Source organism: Mycena indigotica (assembly GCF_014461135.1).
Source record: "Mycena indigotica strain 171206Taipei chromosome Unknown Mind.scaff0008, whole genome shotgun sequence".
NCBI classification, from domain to species: domain Eukaryota; kingdom Fungi; phylum Basidiomycota; class Agaricomycetes; order Agaricales; family Mycenaceae; genus Mycena; species Mycena indigotica.
This window is the reverse complement of record NW_023503007.1, coordinates 3,881,016-3,899,435: the sequence shown is the minus strand read 5'-3', so window position 1 is coordinate 3,899,435 and position 18,420 is coordinate 3,881,016. Positions and strand designations below refer to the sequence as shown.

The window sequence follows — 18,420 nt, the reverse complement described above, 5'->3', positions numbered from 1 at the left end:
AGGGATTCATTATACTCTATTTGTTCGCGAAGAGCAGCATTGCCATATGCACCCGATCTGGTGAAGGGTAATGAGTACACACAGAATAACCATCTAACATAGACACCAACCAATCAGGCCGCAATCATCCAGGGACCCGATGAAGTCGAAGCAGCGCTGGCTGTCTGCGTAGGTGGTATGAGGCGCACCAGACCAGATCTTCTTCGATGGAGGTGCACTTTAGGCTAGACCGTAGGTAGAGACGGACGATGGGCCAAGGTGCTTGGAGGAGTGAAAGCAAGCGAAGGAGCGATGACGTCATGATTATTTTTGCTGCCTTTTTCACCAATGTCTTTATTCATGTAGCTCTACGATTCCACCTGAAGAAGCAGGTTCGTTTTCACGCAAATTTCGACACTGGCTCAATGCCTAGGGGGCAGGTTCAACGACGTCGGCGTTCGGGAAGGTATCCCAGAAGACATACTGTAGGACCTGCTCTGTCTCCTCCTACTTTGCTGGGGTCTTATTGACTCTGAAATTTGTGCTTTTGTCGTCGGACGAAGCTTCGATATGGCGCCTCGTTGTGGGACATCAATTTTCTAGAACGGCGTTTTGCGAGTGGTGGACTACAACACTAGGATGGAACAGCCTGCGCTTCAAGCTTCAGGCCTACTAGTAGCTTCAGAAAGGACTATACGGGGTTGGCCTTGGGTTTGGCGGCCAATGCCGGGAAGCAAATTCAGATTACTTGTGTTGTATAGTAAGCGTTGCCCTCGAACAGCCGACCAGGCCCTACCAAAACAAGGGCGGCGAAGGATAACAATGACGGTAGAGAAGCAACAAGCTTTGCGAGGGGTTTCGATGTTGCCGGGAAACCGGTAGTAACAAGATAGGATAGGCAGAGAAGGGAGACATTGAGAGACAGCAAAGGGAAACCGGAAACCATCGTCGAGTGATTGAATCTTTCCTCATACCCCTCTTCCACCCAGCGAACTTGAACGCAAACGACATGCACGAGACCGACACGAGACCGTCTCAGTCCGGAAGAGTCGCCACCCAGCATTATAGACTTCGCGGTCGTCATGTTCATGACACAGCCTGACGGGCAATATACTGTGAATACATACCATCGACTTGACTCCCAGAACCCTCCCACCACCGACGAGCGCACATGGCGGGAAGCGGCAATAGCAACCATCGCAGTGTCGGGCACAGCGGCGACGTAAATCTTCCGGTGCGCTAATAAAACCTCCGCCACTGTGTGTCGCTTTCTAATCGAATACCCAATTTCATCTCTATTGGGATTTTCTCCCTCCTTCCACTGCCCTGTCGTCTATCACCCCATGTTCCGCGAGAAGCAGGCCACGAGCAATGTCCCTGCCGCTGTTCGCAACCTTTTGACGTCGACAAAACAACTGCCGAGCATACTTTCGAGATGGGCCCGTGGGGAGGCGTCAGAGACTGACGTTTCCAATGTCTATGTCCGTGTTGGAACCGACTTCAACGCTGCTGTCCAGGCTTTTGCGATTCATAGCATCGACTTGAGGCACGTCTCCCCAATCTAACCCCAACTATGATTCGTCTCACATGTCAATCCAGCGACCTTCACTCTATACCCAGCGAACTTCGCACTGTCCTTGAGCAATGCCTGGCAGAAGATCCGTCCCCAGAAATTCTCGCCATGTTTGCGCCTGATCTACGCGCGGTTATCGTCAAACTTCTCCGAGGACTACAGGCAAAACAAGATGCATGGAAGCGCGCCAAAGCGAGCTCGTCCGCCAACGCCAGTCCAATATAATCATGGCGTCAAGGGAGAACTAGTATAGACGACGGACGCCGTATCATCGACTCAATGTACTTTTACCACCCTTCCGCCAAAATGTCACTGTACACTGTACTTGGTTTGTATTGCTATCGATATTCCATCGGCCACTGTTTCCGCCGACGACTGAATGAACGACGGAAAGAAAAAAGTACCCAGACTCCGAATATCAATCAGACCAGCCAGACTCGCAGGCTTATCGAATTTGCTTCCATTGGCATGAGCAAGTCGTCGCCGTCTTCAACTTGAAGGGACTATGGCATTCGAATCGCCAGCATCAGACTAGGCAGCCAATTTCTGGCGAGGCTCTGATTTGAACAAGTCAGAATATCTTGTCAGATTGGGGCAAAACGCGGTTCGAGCTCGAGTGCAAAGGTCGTAACGGGGGCCATAGCTGAACCACGGGATGTGTGGCAGATTCACGACCATAAGCTCAGCACGAATGAGATTGTTAGGCCTCAAATTATTGGAAACAAGTAGCGCTAGTACATCACGTTGTCTCCGAGCAGGAGCGCGACGAGCGAGACCCGCTTCGTCCTGGCCAGCTTGAATGTCGACATCGTCGCTGGATTTGATCCACATCGAATATCAAGAGCGCGATGTTGTAGTATCGGATCTGGTAGGAATAGTTATAGCGAGATACAAGAAGGCAGTGTTACTAGTACCCAAAAGAACATCATCTTGCACAAGAAGGCAGTGTTACTAGTACCCAAAAGAACATCATCTTGCTCATACTCCAGCGTTGTGACTGGCAAGCGATTAACGCAATCCTCAATGCGACTTCACAACACACTCAGCTTCACGGAAGTCATGTTCATGGACATCCGAATACGCAACGTCGCAAAACGCCGCGCCTCATCTTCCAGAGTAAGAACTAACCAAAGTCAATGCAGTTGGGTGGAGACGTCAGAATCAGCGGGAATGGGACTTACGAACAACATACAAAGGAATGAGATTACCCTTCACCAAGTGGATATAAGTACTGTGCCTCACTAACGAGGAGAACGTCAGGAGATGGCCCAAAACTGGGGGGAAACGGCGGTGAGGAGGCCTCCTCCATGGCCTGCAAATAGCAAGGGAGGCTGCTCCCCAGACCCAGGACAGAGTACAAATCTCGTGTCGTTGGCGGTTTTGCAAACGGAAGTGGGTCTAAGTTAGGTGATACTGTGGCAGAGGCGAACTTGAATGAAGCGGTCTCTTCACCGTTGTGCTAATCATTAGCCTGAGTCGAAGCTGTGTAGCGTTTCCGGATCCGAGTCTCTGTCGACGATTTGTTGCGTCAAAATTTTCGAAGAATATCTTGGAGCTTGTGAGTTGGTGTTGGTTGGTGAACTCGAAGCAACGCCCGATAATGCCGTGATCGGACTGAGAGTCATGTCTGGATCATCTCTTGACAAGAACCTCTCTTCGAGCATTGGCCAAAGCTGAACGCTATCAATACAACTAATAGCCTTGACACTTGCGGCGTACCTTTACCGATGGATTTCATGACTCTAGGGCTCGCGATCAGACATCGACGCGACATTCACTGCCTTGGCGTCCACCTGGACAAGGACGACGAGTGAGGTGGGCTCCCAACTCCTCGTGTTCCCTCGGATCCCCCACCTTCAAGCTTCAGCAACACCTATCACGCTCCGAATTCAAGGCTTTCCGCACTCGGGACCTGACCTGGGATCGTTCAGACCATCGATATATCAGTGCCAAGTTGGCTTCGTTCCTCTTTCGACAAGTCCAGCCTCATCCCATCTACACTTGATCCTCTCGGCAATACACACTCCATCTTTCACCACTGTAACGTCGCCACCAATATAATGAACTACAGTCGAGAAATTTATTCGACACGGCAAGCATCTGGCGGTGAAGCTGCGCCGTCTTTGTGGGGGTATAAAAGCATAGTTAATTGTCGATGCTCTCCAGTGCATTTAGTATGCTCTTCTCCATCGCATTCGTTGCTGCAAGTATTTCCATGGCTGCTTCTGCAGCCACTCTTTCGACCAGACAGCTCAGCGGCTGTACTCCGTCGTTCCAAGGCCATCCTGTCAGCATTATCTATGGTAGCTCGCCTGGTGTCGATGAATTGGCCCCCACAAGCGATACGTCTGGCGCCAATATCGTTACTCGGCCAATGAGTGCCCGCACTCCCGAGTGGTTAGTCGAAAACTCCGGGAACTGGCCTACAAGTTATATCCTCAAGTCCATCTGTTCCACCTTGCGCATTCTTGTTTACTGATGTGTGCGATTTCAGAGATCAGAATGATCATTCTCTCGTCGCACATGCTGCTGGCACTCCGCATTCCGACGCAGCCATCAAGCTGAAAGCGATTGATTATTCTGGACAAGACAGGTTTGTAGCTATTGCAGCTTTCCATTGCATTACTCACAAGCACAAACTACTTAGTCGTCAATTCTGGTACCTTTCGTGCGCTACCTGCGCCGATACCTCGGTTGAAGTTCCCCCTGGCGGTGTTTTCGGGACTTCCTGCCAGATTGCGACTGTGGCGCTGGGAACACTGTGCATTCAGCACACCAATGCTGTGGGAAACCCGCCGGTTCTCGCTCCATGCAATTCCAATGAACCCAACCAGTCCTTTAACCTCCTGCGAGAATATTTGTGATACGTATTGGGACATTAGCGAATTTCGAGGATAGGGTAGATAAGATAAGATAATTTTTTGCTGTGACTCAGTATTGTGACTGCCAATGGTCGATTTCAACCCATGTTCATTGTTCTGCGTCTGACGCTAATGGGGGAACCTCTCACGCAGATACCCCACTTCTCCGCAGCTCAATTTCCGCACTTTCCGACGATTATGCATCCTCACGGCGGGTTTCGGGCATGCTCAACATCGAAGATGGTTCTTGGGAATTCTGAGTGGCTTGAACCGGGGAGTGGTCTTGATGTCCGAAGAGGCTTACGGTTTCGTCCACCGACCCTATAAATGCGGCGCAGGGAGATTTCGAGCCCTCAATTCCAACGCACAAACAATCACAGACACAATGAAGTCAGCAAATCTCTTCGAGCGAAGCACGCTTCATGCTGACGTTCAAGCGGTTAGAGTCGCTACAGTTCAAGCCGAGCCTGCATGGTGGGACCTTAAGGCAGGAGTCAGCAAGACTATCTCGATAATCAAAGAGGCAGCCGCCAACGGTGCCGAGGTCATTGGGTTCCCTGAATCGTTCATTCCAGGCTACCCTATGGTCATCTGGACCCATGGGTTCAATCCTGAATTCTTGGCAAAGTTCAAGGCAAACGCGCTCGATGTCAGGTCGGACGAGTTCAAGAGCATACTTGAGGCCGCAAAGAATGCGGGAATTTGGTCAGTGTTTGGTGTGATCATTCGAAACAACGCGACTGAGGGCTTCAGGGTCGTGTTAGGATTTACCGAGCGCGAGGCAGGGACGATGTATGGCGCACAAGTCATCATCAACGCCCAAGGCGTCGTTGTCTTGCACCGACGAAAAATCAAGGTTGTTTTCATCAAATGATAGTATGTTCCTGACCGTTTCTTTCCTTCAGGCGACAGGCCAGGAGCGTACGATTTGGGGTGATGGTCCGGGTGCGTGACTGCGCGCCGCATTACTACCTTACTGATTGTCCTTTTAGCGGACTCCATCCAGAGTGTGGTCTCGGGTCCAGATGGAATCAAGCTCGGAGCCTTGAACTGCTGGTATTCTTGTTTTGACAGTAGTTTGTCAAACCAGGTCACTCACCGTTTGTAGGGAGCATCTCCAACCCCTGCTTCGATATTATGGATACCATCAAGGCGTTCAACTCCAGATTTCCAGTTGGCCGCTCTTCCTTTCAATGAAGCAAGATGGACATACCGATTTCCAGTCCTCTGGTGAAGGCAATGCGCTGCAGGCGCAATTCACCGCTTTGGAAGGCCAAACCTTTGTCATTTCGAGCACTCAGATCCTCCGTCCCGAGAATGTGGAGATTTGTGGGTAGGTCAATGCTGTTTATAACAGCTATATAGTGATATCACAACTCCTTGTAGTCTTACTGGGGTATCTGGCTGGGAAAAGGTGTGTCGTTGTTCAAATATGTACATTGCTTCGATTGACACTGCGGGCCTCTTAGGGTGGTGGCGGCTTCGCTGCGATCTACGGCCCCGACGGCAAGCAACTGACCCCGCCAACCCAGCCTGACGAAGAGACAATATTGTATGCGGAAGTGGACACCAACCAAGTGCTTGTGGCGAAATTGTTGGCAGATCCCGTTGGGCATTAGTTGAGTGCTCACTGGCCCAAAGAATTCCTGCTCATCGATAGTTTCTCGCTGAGCAGTTCTCGTCCCGATCTGCTTTCTCTGAAAGCGAATCCGCGGCCGCATCCATTTGTAACCGAGGGCGAACCTGAAGCAGACGCCACGCTCCTCCGTCGACTACACAATATTCCAGTTGAAATTCCTTTGTAAGCTTGCGGCGGTGGAGAAACACGCGACCTAGAATGCACCCGATCCTGGTTCCACGAGAAAGAAAGGAAGATAAATTACAGTGTAAGTTAACCAGGACTACCGCCGGAAAGCCTGCTTTGAGTTCCTGACACGAAAACGAAGGTGATAACGAGGCCAGCCAATGCATATGACGATCTACAAGCTGGAAAAGTGGAGCCAGTCGTTGAAGTTTGTGTAAGGGATCGTGTCGCCGGTTTTGGCCCAGTTGAGAATGGGCTTGAGGAAGGAATCGGTGACCTCCTCGACCGTCCTAGAAAGTGAGGTTAGGAGCGATTTCTTAAGATGGATGAGACGTGCTTGGGCCATTCGGTAACGCCTGCTGCGGACATTTGGCCGTAGAGAAAGTCAATGAAATTCTGCTTAGTCATTGGGCAGCCAGAAGGTGCACATGAACCGACGATGCTGGTGTAGACCTGGCCAAAAAGTTAAGAATTGACCAAGTTCGATGCGATGGCAACACACGGCGAAAGAAAGATTGGGGATTGAGGCGGCGTCTTTGACTTCAGGATTCTGGCACTGGTTGAGGCCAATGATGGATTTGGTCTACATGATAATGAGCAGAGGATCGAGCGAAGAGTTCTATGACGCACGCCTTGGCAAGCTGCTGCAGCAACGCAGGACTCGTGGCTCCAAATACTAGTACCGCGCTCACTTAGACATGTCTTTGTCTGCCATCATAAGAGATTAAGTGGTCTAAACCACAGTGGGCGTAATCACGAACGATGTTAGCACAAGCAGGACTGAATTTTCCTGCAAGAACTCCGATGGCGTGATTAAGTTGGATGCATTGGATGGCCTCTGGGGCACGGGACTCGAGCTCGCGGGTCGGAAGTTGGAATCGAGGTAGGGCGGTAACGGAGACGACCAGACTAGCGGCGATGGCGAAGGAGAAAGAAGAGAAACGCATGGCGGATAAAACGAAAGTGGGTACAGAGACGGAAAAGAACTGAAGAAACTAGAATCGGGCGGAGGGGAAAGCCTGGACAAGATCTAGGTGGGCATTTATATGCGTCAGGTCATCAGACGGAGATTGTCGTCTTGCTCGTGATGTTTCAGTGATCTTATCCACGCATGCCAAACTTGAAGTATCTCTTGGCATTGGAAGGTAGAAAATGAGTCCTAGTAGGAGGAGTGTTGAGTGGCCTGAGTATAGAACAGTTCAAGATGTTACGGCGAACGGCGACCTTTGACGACTCGGAATACCAGTGATTGTCACCGTGACAGCCTTGAGGCGCTTTTGCCGCGACTCTGAGCAACTCTGAGTAGCCAGGAGTAGCCGCGCCCGCGCCTCGCAAGCTGCCTCCTTGCTTGCAATTCCTTCTACACGTGGCCTCCGTGCCAGTGAATGACTCCCATCTTTCCAAATCCGCTCCGACACGTTTTCTACGGCCTACTTATCAGAAGACCCCTTGCCGTAGTCGCTACCTCCCACCACTAGCAGAGTTAAACGGATAAGGGACGCAAGCCCAGCGGCCCTAGATGGCGTCTCGCCCGCCTCGTCAACAGCAACAACTTCAGCCAGTCGCTCGTAATGTGCAGGTTATCACCAACTCATTCCCATTCAAAAGGTTTTCTAGTTTCGTATTGCTAAAGTGCTGCGCTGAATACCGCCTTTTAGCCTACCCAAACTCACCTACTATCAATATGACAGTCAGTAATTCGTTCCTACTAGATACTGGTTTACTGACGTTTGCAATAGTTTGTGCTTGCCAACTCTTGAGCTTCATCTGTAAATTCTTATTCTCAGGACAGTGTTCAGCCCTACCGAAAAGCGACCGCAAAAACGACAACGCCTGATACATGCCCTCCAAGTTCATTATTTCACCAAGGCATTACAACATCGCATTGTCTACGACGGCGGTTTTGTCTTGTACTGTCCAGGGCCGGACACAGTCCCTTCCCAAAAGGTCTGCAACATTGAAAGTCATGATTCTCCTCCTAAGACTGCGGGCAGTTCCGCATCCATGATACCAATCAAGGTGCTCCAGCCTCCTCGCCTGGCTGGTATGAAATCACTATAACCAGAACAGTCGGAGAAGACATTACGCCCGCGTGAGTTGTAGCAACCGCTGAGATTCGTGTCGGGCTAAAAGTTCTCAGCGACTTTCAAACTGCGCACTTGGGTCAATCGCCAAGGGCTGTCAATCTTTTGCAGCTCCTCCTGTGCCAGACGCAAAACCAGGATCAGCCCATGTCACGTAACAAAAGGGCATATTTCTTCGCTGCCCACAATCAACTGCTGTCTTCGCTACCCGTAGAGCTTTGGTATGGTTACTATCAAGCCGTTCGTCCGACTATCCACGGTCTGGTTGTCACCATCGACACAACGATAACCGCGATGTATATGAGTGGAAATCTTGTGGATGTCTGCATGCACATACTGGGCAGCAAGGACGTGCGAGACACCTACATCAAGGACAAGAGGGATCCCAGGTTTGGGAAACTAGCCAACTTTCTCGTAGGCAGGAGTATCCATGTCAAGACTTCTGGGACACGTATCCGAATGATTCGCGGCCTTGTTGTCGGTCCAGTCGGTCTAATTGAGTTTTCATCTGACGAAGCTATTGGGCGCAATGGGATGATGACCATAGAGGCAAGGCTGATACATATACCTCCTTCACCATCAACTAACATCCGTCAAGGAGCATTATAAAAATGTGCACGGTCTGATATTAAGACATTCGCGGACCATCGGTGTGGTTGTGAAGACTACTCCGAATCTAATAATCATTCCCCTGGAACTTTGCAAAATGGTGGCAGGCCAATCGTACAAGAAGAGGCTTCCTCCCTCTGCTATCCCAGCTATCAACAAATTAGCGGTGCTGAAGCCCAAGGATAAACTATCTCGAATCACGGGGAAAACGCTAACTGTAGAATCACCTATCAGGACGTATGGACAGTCTGAAGTCCTTGTTGAAGCAGGTTGGGGACCAGTCAAGTTTTCCTCCAAACCTGATCCTCTTTCAGGCGTTGCTGTAGGCACTATGCCTCTCACCGTCCCAGGACGGATGCTTTTGTCACTGCCCGTTGAATATGCCAACGCAGTAGTGGTGTGTATGTCACGTTTGTCATTACTCCAGGCTTACTGCCAGTCTGCGGGTAGACCCCTCGAGATGGCACTTGGAACGTTTTGGACAAGAAGTTTCGCACGGCAATGGAGATGCCAAGATGGGCGGTGGCTTGCTTTGCCCCATCAATGTCGATGGATGACATCGTGAGGACTATGCGTGAGTTGGCCCAGTGCTGCGCCAAACTAGGTAAGCCCATCCTTCCTGGCTTGCATTGCATACTGAGACAATTTCACAGGAATGGGTCAGTGAGCTTTTTTAGGCTTCCGCTTGTTGATACGACGACCGCAGTTTTCGGACATCCCGACCCCCAAAGAAGCTTTGTACAAGGAAGCGGACAAAATGTTCGAAGAGTGGGTATCTTGCCTGATATCACGTTTTTGTCTACTGATCACATGAACCAAGAAACTTTACGATATCTGTGGCGAAAACAACAAAAACTCGGTTGACATGATTTTCGTCATCCTTCCCGGAAATGCAGCAGACATACGACGCGAGGTCAAATATTTGGGCGATGTGGAACTTGGAGTGCGCACTCAGTGCTTGCTGGTCGACAAACTGCCTCGACCAGGCGACCGCAATGCCTCTCAGTATTATAATAACGTTGCCTTGAAGTAGGTAACCGAACATTTGACGTCATCCAATTTCTGATTAGTGCTTCAGGCTGAACACGCGACTGGGTGGCTGCAATGCTACGGTTGGGGGACCTATTCTCACCGGTCTCAAGAGCGATCCATTTATGATCGTGGGCGCGGACGTCTCGCACCCGTCACCGGGCTCGTCGCGACCGTCTGTGGCCAGCCTGTTGTGGTCGCACAACAAGTATGCGACAGCCTATGGTTGCATCCGGCGTTTGCAGCCTTCTCGACAAGAGATCATCCAAGATCTAGAGGCAATGTTTGTGCACGCTCTCGACAGTTTTTTGCAAGGAAATGCTCTCAAGAGGGAAAACGGCCACATCTACCTCCCTCCCAAGCGTATATTCTTCTACCGCGATGGTGTGTCGGAAGGCCAGTTTGCGATCGTCAAAGACTTCGAGATTGCCGCAGTTAAAGGTATGTTTTGTGATAATCACCAAAAACACTGCATTAAAGGAGTACTTTCTAAGCTGCCATCGCACAAGTTTGGAACCAGAGAGGATTTAATGGACGCCCATTCCCTCTCTTGACATTTCTCATTGTCGGCAAAAGGCATCACGTGACGTTCTTTCCAGATGGACACTATGAGTCAGTTGCCTGCTTGTGTAACCCTGATACAAGTAACTCATGGCTGCATGAACAGAATAGTTGAGGATAGGAAAACTGGGAACTGCAAGCCTGGTCTGGTGGTCGACGATGCCCTCGCGAATCCTCAATATAAGGACTTTTATTTGCTGTCGCACGCCGCTATACTAGGAAGTGAGTCGCTCCAGTTATGACTGACTATAGCAGTGTTGACCGTCTTTCGTAGCATCTCGATGCGCTCATTACACTGTCTTACTTGACGAAAACTTCCAAGAGGACGTGGCAAAGTAAGCAGTTGCACGACTGCTTGTCTGCAATTCGACTGACACAATCAAAGGCTGGAAGAGTTGTCTTATGCGCTCTGTCATGCATATGCTAGAGCGACGCGGTCGGTTTCCATTCCTGCGCCAGTGTACTGTGAGCCTCTTCCGCTTCGTAAATGTCTCTTCTTCTCAACTGCTCTTCAGATGCCGATGTAAGTGTCGCTTTCGGAAAAGCTCGTGATGTCTGCAGCTTTGACGCTTTTGTGCCAGCTTGCTTGTGACCATGCCAAGTTCCATATGGATCCCAATGCGATGTTTGACCTCGAGAGCGATGCTTCGAGCACGACGGGAAGTGTGGCTGATGCGAGCTTGGAAGAGTGGAACAAGGCATTCCATGATGTTCATAAGAATTTGGCGCATACGATGTACTTTTTGTAGCACTTTTCTCACTGTAGCAGTCTGTTTTGTATGCTGTGTATCTGTAGTAGTCTGTTTTGCATGAACCCTCAATCCACGTGACCGTGTCTTTTTTTTTTTTTTGAATCACATTTATATACCGCGTACAAGTATGCGTGTGCTACTAAGGCGCGGTGCTCGGAGAGCAAGGGCCGGGTTGGGTTGGGTGTCATTTCTTGTCCTGTGGGGGTTGACCGTGTCGATGTGACCAAGAACTTTGCCACCTTAAACTTGCACCACACCTTTGCCTCTTTGCGGTTCTTAAATAGCACGATTCACAAGGATGCCAGCAATGACGCCTCGAGCTACCGACCCCGCTATACTTGCATCAACACCCACATCACGGCAAGTTGTTGTTCTTCTTTGGGTATTCGCCGTCGTTGCTGAACGATACCAAGTTCATGCGAAAGGGACGGTATGTCAGTTATGCTGCTCCCTTGTTCTTGCTTAGCATGCGTTGCAACAGAGGTGCTGGGAATGCCCTTCACTTCTTCAGGTCTCGGGCGGAAAATACTGTGGGCGTAGCAAAATTCACGGTCTGCCACCCCAACTACAACTCTTGAATGCTGCTGCCAACATCAACAAGTTACGGAAGGAGCGCAAATGATACATCCGCGAGAACAAGGATCCCGGCTAGAGGGGAACTTGTTGTTCTTTGTCGGCACTTGTCCGCCCATTGGGATAGGATATAAAAGACACGGCGACATTTTCATGGCCGATACGTCTTGTGGCTGGTCCTTTTCTCCCTCCTCTCGCCTTCTTCCCGCACTGGATGCATCCAACGCAACCTTGGAATCAGCAAATGGCTCGGGACACGTCTGCATTCCGATGTTGGTGTGGTACGACTTCTGGTCGGCACAGTCACGACTGCATTCTGGCTGCGGGGACTGAACATCGACAAACGCATAGTGCGGGGCGAGGGCGAGGGAGGGGTCCACAACTGCTGGGATGGACGGCGCCGAATGAGCAAGGAATGGTCGATGTTGAACCAACTTTCAGCCAAGGCTCCACCTCGGTACGTGAAGATTGGCAAAGCCTAAGCATGGCTAACTTTGCGTTAGACACAGTATCATCAGCCAACGCCCACAATTCAGGAAGAATATGGGTCATACCAGGAAGAATATGGATCCTACACGATGCCTATGACCATCGACCACGATTCATCGTATCCGCACCCTCCTTTCACCTACAGTACTGCTGGGCCATCGAACTCGGGTTTTGTCGACCAAGACCCAATGGCCAACACTCAGCATATTTCGTGGGATGTTGATGACACGCCCTTTACTCCCGCTCCCTCCCCTCCAGCCAACCTGATTGACGCGACTCCGACATATGAATTTGGCCTTGTCGATGGAGGCTACCCAGAGCTTGCGGCTTTTAAACAAAACCCACGTGGCTTTGACGACTCGACTATGTTTAATCCGATCGGTGCCAGTTCAAGCAGCTCCGCTGTCGGTTACGCCGAACACAGCCAAACACCGGACTACCATTCAGAGAATTACTTCCCCGTTGAGCAGCATGCCTTCTCCGAAGCGCCGGGACTCGTTTTACCACCTGGGACGATACAGGGCGGCGGTGGACCTATGACAACTTGGGAGCTTTTCCAGGCACCTTCTGAGTCGGACCCCTCATTCTCTCAACAACAACAACAACAACAACAACAACAACAACAGCCACAACATCCATCTAATGCGACACTCCAACATCTGTTGGATTTCTCCGCCCACCTAAGCACACCAGAAGACAAAGGCAGACCCAAGGCTAACAAGATTGCATGCCGCGCCTGTCGTCAACTGAAAATCAGATGTGAAGCTGCTGCGTCTGGCGGGGACTGCAGGTACATACATAATTTTCTTGGCTCATGTTGGACCACTGAACTCAAGCTTTCCTGTAGAAGGTGCCAAAAGAATAGCCTCGAATGCGTGTATAGTGAAGATCGAAAACGCGGCGGATATCACCCTAGAATTGGCATGGGGCGGTTTTGATGACCTGAAACGAAGATTCTCGGACATGAAAGCATGTAGCATAGTCTCCGGTCACTCTTTTGAAGTCTTTTCATGATCTATACCTGTAGCGTTAGTCTCTGTACCACATACTACATTCTGTATAATCCTACTACAACTCTACTATTTTTTTCAACTGACCTCCCACCGCGATCACAGCTAGTAATGGCCGGTACACGGAACAACCGACAACACTCCCAATAACCCCCCCTAAGTGGAAAGGCTTTGCCAGGACGACTGACACACACCGGTGACTGCTTTCATGAGCGCCGCGCCGTAGTAGCAGTAGCGTGCTTGCCCGCGGTATAAAAATGTGATTTAAAAAAACCGCGATCACCTGATGATGGCTGCGACATCAACGACTTTGTCATCGCGTGTTCCTTTCCTTAGCAATCCATGGCTCCAGTGACGAATGGTCGTGCTCTCTTTGCTGCCGTGCCCATAGGCAGGCTTTCGCTCGTGCTGTATGACTCTTCATTCAAGGCGACAAACAACAGGCTACCCAGTCGTTGATCAAACCATTGTCTACGACAACACGCAAACCATCGATCTCGCTAATGCTCCTCTAAACGGCGGGTTCCTCGTCAAGGTCTTGGTACTTTCTGTTGACCCGTATATGCGCGGGAGAATGCGCGAGCCGGATATTCCTTCTTACATGGTTTGTCTTTTGTTGTAGCTGTTGTTGACCACTGGCAGGCTTATTATTGGCGCAGCCTCCCTTCGCGTTGGGAAAACCGTAACTTTTGTTCTGCTTACTCTTTTCTTTGGAATCTGAATCCTTGTGCAGTCTAGCCAGCGGCGGCATCGGGGTTGTTCTGCGATCTGAACTTGCCGGAGTTGAGGTTGGGAGTCACATCCGCGGCATCGTCCGTATGCCTGGTTTATTTGCCTTTGTCAAAATCAGGCGTTCAGAGCTATGGCAGCGCACCAAGAATATTTTATCGCACCGAATCTTGAAGGGCTGGAATTAATCGAGCGCGACGCGCGCCTTCCGTGGTCGGTTTATGTTGGTGCAGCGGGGATGCCTGGTGAGGCTAGAGGGGAAAATACATCATTCGACTCAAAATGCACAGGCGAAACCGCGTATATGGCATGGAAGGAATACTCAAAAGCTAAGAAGGTCGCTTTCCGAGCTTTTGCTGCGGATGCGTTGGTCTGACTTTTAGGCGCAAGGGCGAGATTGTTTTCGTTACGACTGGCGCAGGGCCTGTTGGCTCGTAAGTGCTCTGTCGTATATTGTCACTTTGCTGATATCCTCATCAGGCTGGTGATCCAGATAGCGAAGCAGGATGGCCTGAAGGTCATCGCGTCTGCTGGTTCAGATGACAAGGTCGCGTTCATGGAGGGTATCGGCGCGGACGTGGCGTTCAACTACAAGACCACTGATGTCCGCGCGGTGTTGAAGAAGGAAGGGCCGATTGATATGTGCGTCGGCCCTGTTTTCCTTCTGGTCCATGCTTAGGTTTTTTTCCAGTTATTGGGACAACGTTGGCGGAGACACGCTAGACGCGGCGATGGAACACGCCAATATGTTCGCAAGGTTTATTGAATGTGGCCAGATCAGCGGTAGGAACACCAATTCGACCTATATCGTCGACAACTGAGCACTGAATCAGGCTACAACGATAACCCACAGCCTATGAAGGTACTAGTCGATCTTGGGAATCACCGGCTGACATGAAGCGACAGAATCCGCTCCTTATAGTCGCGAAGTGCCTCACATTCAACGGGTTTCTGGTCGGTTTTCTCCGCCCAAAGCATAAGGAGGCTTTCCGCGCGGAGGTTGTGCCAAAGATCGCAGATGGGTCGTTCCATTATACCGAGGACATCGTTCGGGGCATTGATAAAGTTGGGCATGCGCTCCTGGGCGTACTGAAAGGGACGAACACGGGCAAGGCGGTGGTTGTGGTTGCTGATGAGTGAAAAAGAGCTTGCACTGTGTAGGCAGCAACTAGTATCAAGCCGATTTACACTCCGTTTGTTTTCTATCTATGAGCAGACATATCTTCCAGCCACGTGACGACGGGTGATTCCCACTGAATCCCACAACAAAAACACTCATGGGTTGGCGCACCCAAAATATTAATACATTGCTAGCTATTGTGTTGCTGTCCCATTTACACAGAGTGGTCCGTATGCAGGCGATAGGTTACTCGAAATATAGTAGACACAAGGGAGACAGAGTACGTGTGTGGTTCTGAATCTGCAAAAAGAGTGTTGATTGAAAGAGCGTCAAGAAGGACCCAGCCATAGCCCACGAGAAAAAAATCACGCCCCAGTGCAAAGCGCGGCAGGCGCTTGTAGCGTCAATGCTTCCCAAGCATTAGGATAAACACAGCCTGCAACGGCCGTCATCGCTGGAGTCTTATCTCCCGCATTCTTCCAGCCATTCCCCAGCCCAACAGACGGCGAGGGAACAGCAACCTTGGCCGTCGGTGTTACGTAAGTGAGCGTGGTTATGCTCGCCGTTGGGGTGTAAGTCGGCATGACCTTCATTGACGCAGCTTCGACATTGGCGATGGAGACAGGCGGCCAGGAACCAAACTTGGCGGACGCTGAGGGGGCAATGGTGCCGGCGCCTGCTCCACCAGTCTGCCAAGCGCTGTATGTTCCATCGAAAGACTCCGCTTTGCTCACTCCCAGTCCCGCACAGACACCGATGGACTTTCTGGGGTCCGTAGGCATCCACCCGTTCTCGAGACCCAGTTTATATGACCAAAGTGGGGCGCCAACGATTCCATTGGAGGCCGCACCAATCTACCATACACTCAGTGTCCAAATCAAAGAAAAGAGCCAAAAGATGTACCTTCCAAGTCCAGAAGAACCAATTCTGGGTAGCATCCATACTCGCAAGCGAGAACTGCATCAAGCCCGCTTTCATCGACGCGTTCCAGTTGGTCGAATCAAGGAATAATGTGCAGTCTCCACCGTAGTGCTGGCTCCCATTGACACCCGTCACATACAGCCCACAGTCATTGTAGCCGTTGCTAAACTCGCCCGCAACGGTTACACCAAAAGCAGTCTGACTAGTGCTGATACTCGGGCCCCATGAGTCGCAAGCTTGTTTTGGCCAAACACCGCCAGCAGTCGCAGGGTCTGAAGACAGTCCAATTGGCGCGTTGTTAGGTTGTTGGTCGAAGGCAAAGTAGGGATGGGTATCGAGAATAATGCGGTCCGAGCCAGGCAGGAAACCCTCCCATGAAGAAACACCATCGAACCCATCATGAATGCTGATATATGGTCCGTTCCCAGTGCCATAGCCAGTGATTCCGCGGATCATATCATGGGCCCTAAGGTAACTGAAAGAAACTGTTAGCACAGGAACTTGAACTAGGGAAGTTGACGCACAAAGAGGTAAGTTGATCCCTGCCAATGGTGCTAAGCAGAGCTATAAAACATCAACAGGAATCAGACGAAAGAACGATAACACGCACCCTCGTTGATAATCCCAACCATCGGAATCAAGTCTTTATACTCGTCTTGTGAAACGAACTCGATAACAATGCGGATGTAGTCCAGCATTCGTTGTGCATTCGCAACACCCATTGGCCCATTCAACTGTGGTTTAAGTTGTTAGCCACAGAGAAGAAGCAGTGAAATCACGTACGAAGTTGACTTGACCCAGTTTCCCTGAGTGATTGTAGCCATTCTGTGACCCAGGGGCAGTGTGGATATCGAGATTGACACGTAGACCGTATTTCCTTGCCCAGTTCAAAGCGCGGACAATGTATTTCCAACAGACTGTTTGGAGGAAGGGCTCGGCGACTGTGGCTCCAGTCGCATCTTTACCAACGTCTGCCCAGGTACTATGAACTATTCAGGTATGGCCATCAGAGTAGAGGAATAACCAACCTGATAGCCCAGAACGGTATAGGAATTCTCACCCAATTGAGTCCAGCACCAGCAATCTCCGCGAAATCTTGCTCAGTCTATGGTCTCGTCAAATAAAATTAACTGTAAAGAACGTGAAACGCACGATAAAGGTGTCGTAATGATTTTCCATAGTACTCTCTAGTGTACCGTCGGCGCGCATCATAGTTGACAAGGTCCACTCGTCCGCAGCTGATGGATATTTCTGGAATAAGGCCGGAGCAATAACTGTTGATGCGTGTGAGGCCGATGAGTGCCAAATGGAAGAGGAAACCCACAAGGCTCTAGCACGAACCATCCTCCTAGATTGACACCGTATACCTTGTCCTTCCCCCACGTCCAAGACTGATTCAATGGCGGCGTCCAAGAATTGGGTGCTGCAGAGTTGAGGAATGGATTACCTGGGTCATCAACCCCTGCCGACGATATCAGCGAGTCCAAACATTTGCGATTGAATATGCACGCACAGAAACCACCGAACTGATTCTTGTAAAGGAACGAGGTCCCATCCGCAGTGAGCACCGTGCTTCCATCGGCGCCAGTTATAGCACCTGTTGGCTTTTTACCACCGCCAGAGTCCCCACTGCTGCCAGTGGTGCTGCCACTACTGGGACTGGAAGATGTCGACGAAGTAGCCTTGGTGTTGTTTTTCTTGATGACAGCGAAATAGACCGGCACGATTACTGCTACTGCCACGATAATAAGGCCCACAACTGCAGCCAATCCAATGAGTCGCCGTTTCCTTCGTTGATCGGTTGAGGCACGACCAGGGACATATGGACTGTCTGCTCCATTGTACCCGCTTGCGTACGCGTTTTGAGGCTGAGGGTTGCCTGGGTAGACGCTGTAGCCCGCCTGGCTGGCAGCTCCTCCTGGTAATAAGAGGCCAGAGGCGGCTGGCGAGGCTGGAGGGTAACCAGCATTCTCTGGTTCATCACGATACGAATCGAGCGAGCTGCCCTGTCGCTGGCCGGAAGCTTGGTAAGGGTGTGGTGCAAGTCGTGGAGAAGAGACATCCGAGTAGGGAGTTGCATACGACGATGCGGAAGGAGTGGTGAATGGGTCGCGTTCTTGCATCATGGTGGCGAGGAAGCAAGACTAATGCGTCTAAGACGGGAAGGTCAAAGACAGAAAAGTCGACTCGGGCTAATGTCGAGGTGGCAAGGAAGGAAGGAATGTGAGATGACGGAGTGTTATTACTGACCCCCAAGTCAACAGAGCACACGGATGTCAGCCTGTTGCTTTGGACAGAAAGTCACACGGCGATCTGCGACGGATTG

The 18,420-nt window shown here is 50.7% G+C and overlaps 7 protein-coding genes across 7 annotated transcripts; 5 read left to right on the top strand and 2 right to left on the bottom strand.

Moving 5' to 3' along the window:
• Positions 1 to 1,150: 1,150 nt before the first annotated feature.
• Positions 1,151 to 1,777, top strand: MIND_00971300 (Bud site selection protein 6; the record flags this gene model as incomplete). The annotated part of the gene is made up of 3 exons (XM_037366325.1): positions 1,151 to 1,213; positions 1,341 to 1,525; positions 1,579 to 1,777. The coding sequence occupies 3 exons, from the start codon at positions 1,151 to 1,153 to the stop codon at positions 1,775 to 1,777; spliced, it is 447 nt and encodes a 148-aa protein (XP_037217737.1).
• A 3,021-nt stretch (positions 1,778 to 4,798) lies between these two features.
• MIND_00971200 (putative nitrilase) lies at positions 4,799 to 6,218 on the top strand (the record flags this gene model as incomplete). The annotated part of the gene is made up of 8 exons (XM_037366324.1): positions 4,799 to 5,118; positions 5,167 to 5,269; positions 5,319 to 5,358; positions 5,406 to 5,469; positions 5,522 to 5,746; positions 5,800 to 5,827; positions 5,883 to 6,031; positions 6,074 to 6,218. 8 exons carry the CDS (start codon positions 4,799 to 4,801, stop codon positions 6,216 to 6,218), a joined length of 1,074 nt encoding a protein of 357 aa, XP_037217736.1.
• Positions 6,219 to 6,392: 174 nt separating this feature from the next.
• MIND_00971100 (uncharacterized protein) lies at positions 6,393 to 7,164 on the bottom strand (the record flags this gene model as incomplete). Its single annotated transcript, XM_037366323.1, has 5 exons — positions 6,393 to 6,507; positions 6,555 to 6,670; positions 6,720 to 6,800; positions 6,848 to 6,925; positions 6,979 to 7,164. The coding sequence occupies 5 exons, from the start codon at positions 7,162 to 7,164 to the stop codon at positions 6,393 to 6,395; spliced, it is 576 nt and encodes a 191-aa protein (XP_037217735.1).
• A 1,843-nt stretch (positions 7,165 to 9,007) lies between these two features.
• On the top strand, positions 9,008 to 11,249 carry MIND_00971000 (uncharacterized protein; the record flags this gene model as incomplete). The annotated part of the gene is made up of 13 exons (XM_037366322.1): positions 9,008 to 9,179; positions 9,225 to 9,307; positions 9,361 to 9,514; positions 9,564 to 9,569; positions 9,617 to 9,678; positions 9,731 to 9,939; positions 9,989 to 10,380; positions 10,434 to 10,551; positions 10,607 to 10,722; positions 10,775 to 10,835; positions 10,886 to 10,965; positions 11,016 to 11,023; positions 11,082 to 11,249. 13 exons carry the CDS (start codon positions 9,008 to 9,010, stop codon positions 11,247 to 11,249), a joined length of 1,629 nt encoding a protein of 542 aa, XP_037217734.1.
• Positions 11,250 to 11,978: 729 nt separating this feature from the next.
• Positions 11,979 to 13,252, top strand: MIND_00970900 (uncharacterized protein; the record flags this gene model as incomplete). Its single annotated transcript, XM_037366321.1, has 4 exons — positions 11,979 to 12,118; positions 12,177 to 12,282; positions 12,329 to 13,104; positions 13,162 to 13,252. 4 exons carry the CDS (start codon positions 11,979 to 11,981, stop codon positions 13,250 to 13,252), a joined length of 1,113 nt encoding a protein of 370 aa, XP_037217733.1.
• A 414-nt stretch (positions 13,253 to 13,666) lies between these two features.
• MIND_00970800 (PKS-ER domain-containing protein) lies at positions 13,667 to 15,193 on the top strand (the record flags this gene model as incomplete). Its single annotated transcript, XM_037366320.1, has 11 exons — positions 13,667 to 13,715; positions 13,768 to 13,928; positions 13,984 to 14,006; positions 14,058 to 14,140; positions 14,194 to 14,298; positions 14,344 to 14,390; positions 14,444 to 14,487; positions 14,534 to 14,695; positions 14,745 to 14,836; positions 14,887 to 14,915; positions 14,960 to 15,193. 11 exons carry the CDS (start codon positions 13,667 to 13,669, stop codon positions 15,191 to 15,193), a joined length of 1,029 nt encoding a protein of 342 aa, XP_037217732.1.
• A 345-nt stretch (positions 15,194 to 15,538) lies between these two features.
• On the bottom strand, positions 15,539 to 18,220 carry MIND_00970700 (Glycoside hydrolase family 5 protein; the record flags this gene model as incomplete). Its single annotated transcript, XM_037366319.1, has 9 exons — positions 15,539 to 16,027; positions 16,077 to 16,569; positions 16,619 to 16,658; positions 16,705 to 16,828; positions 16,878 to 17,076; positions 17,123 to 17,199; positions 17,247 to 17,368; positions 17,419 to 17,556; positions 17,608 to 18,220. The coding sequence occupies 9 exons, from the start codon at positions 18,218 to 18,220 to the stop codon at positions 15,539 to 15,541; spliced, it is 2,295 nt and encodes a 764-aa protein (XP_037217731.1).
• Between the last annotated feature and the right edge of the window lie 200 nt (positions 18,221 to 18,420).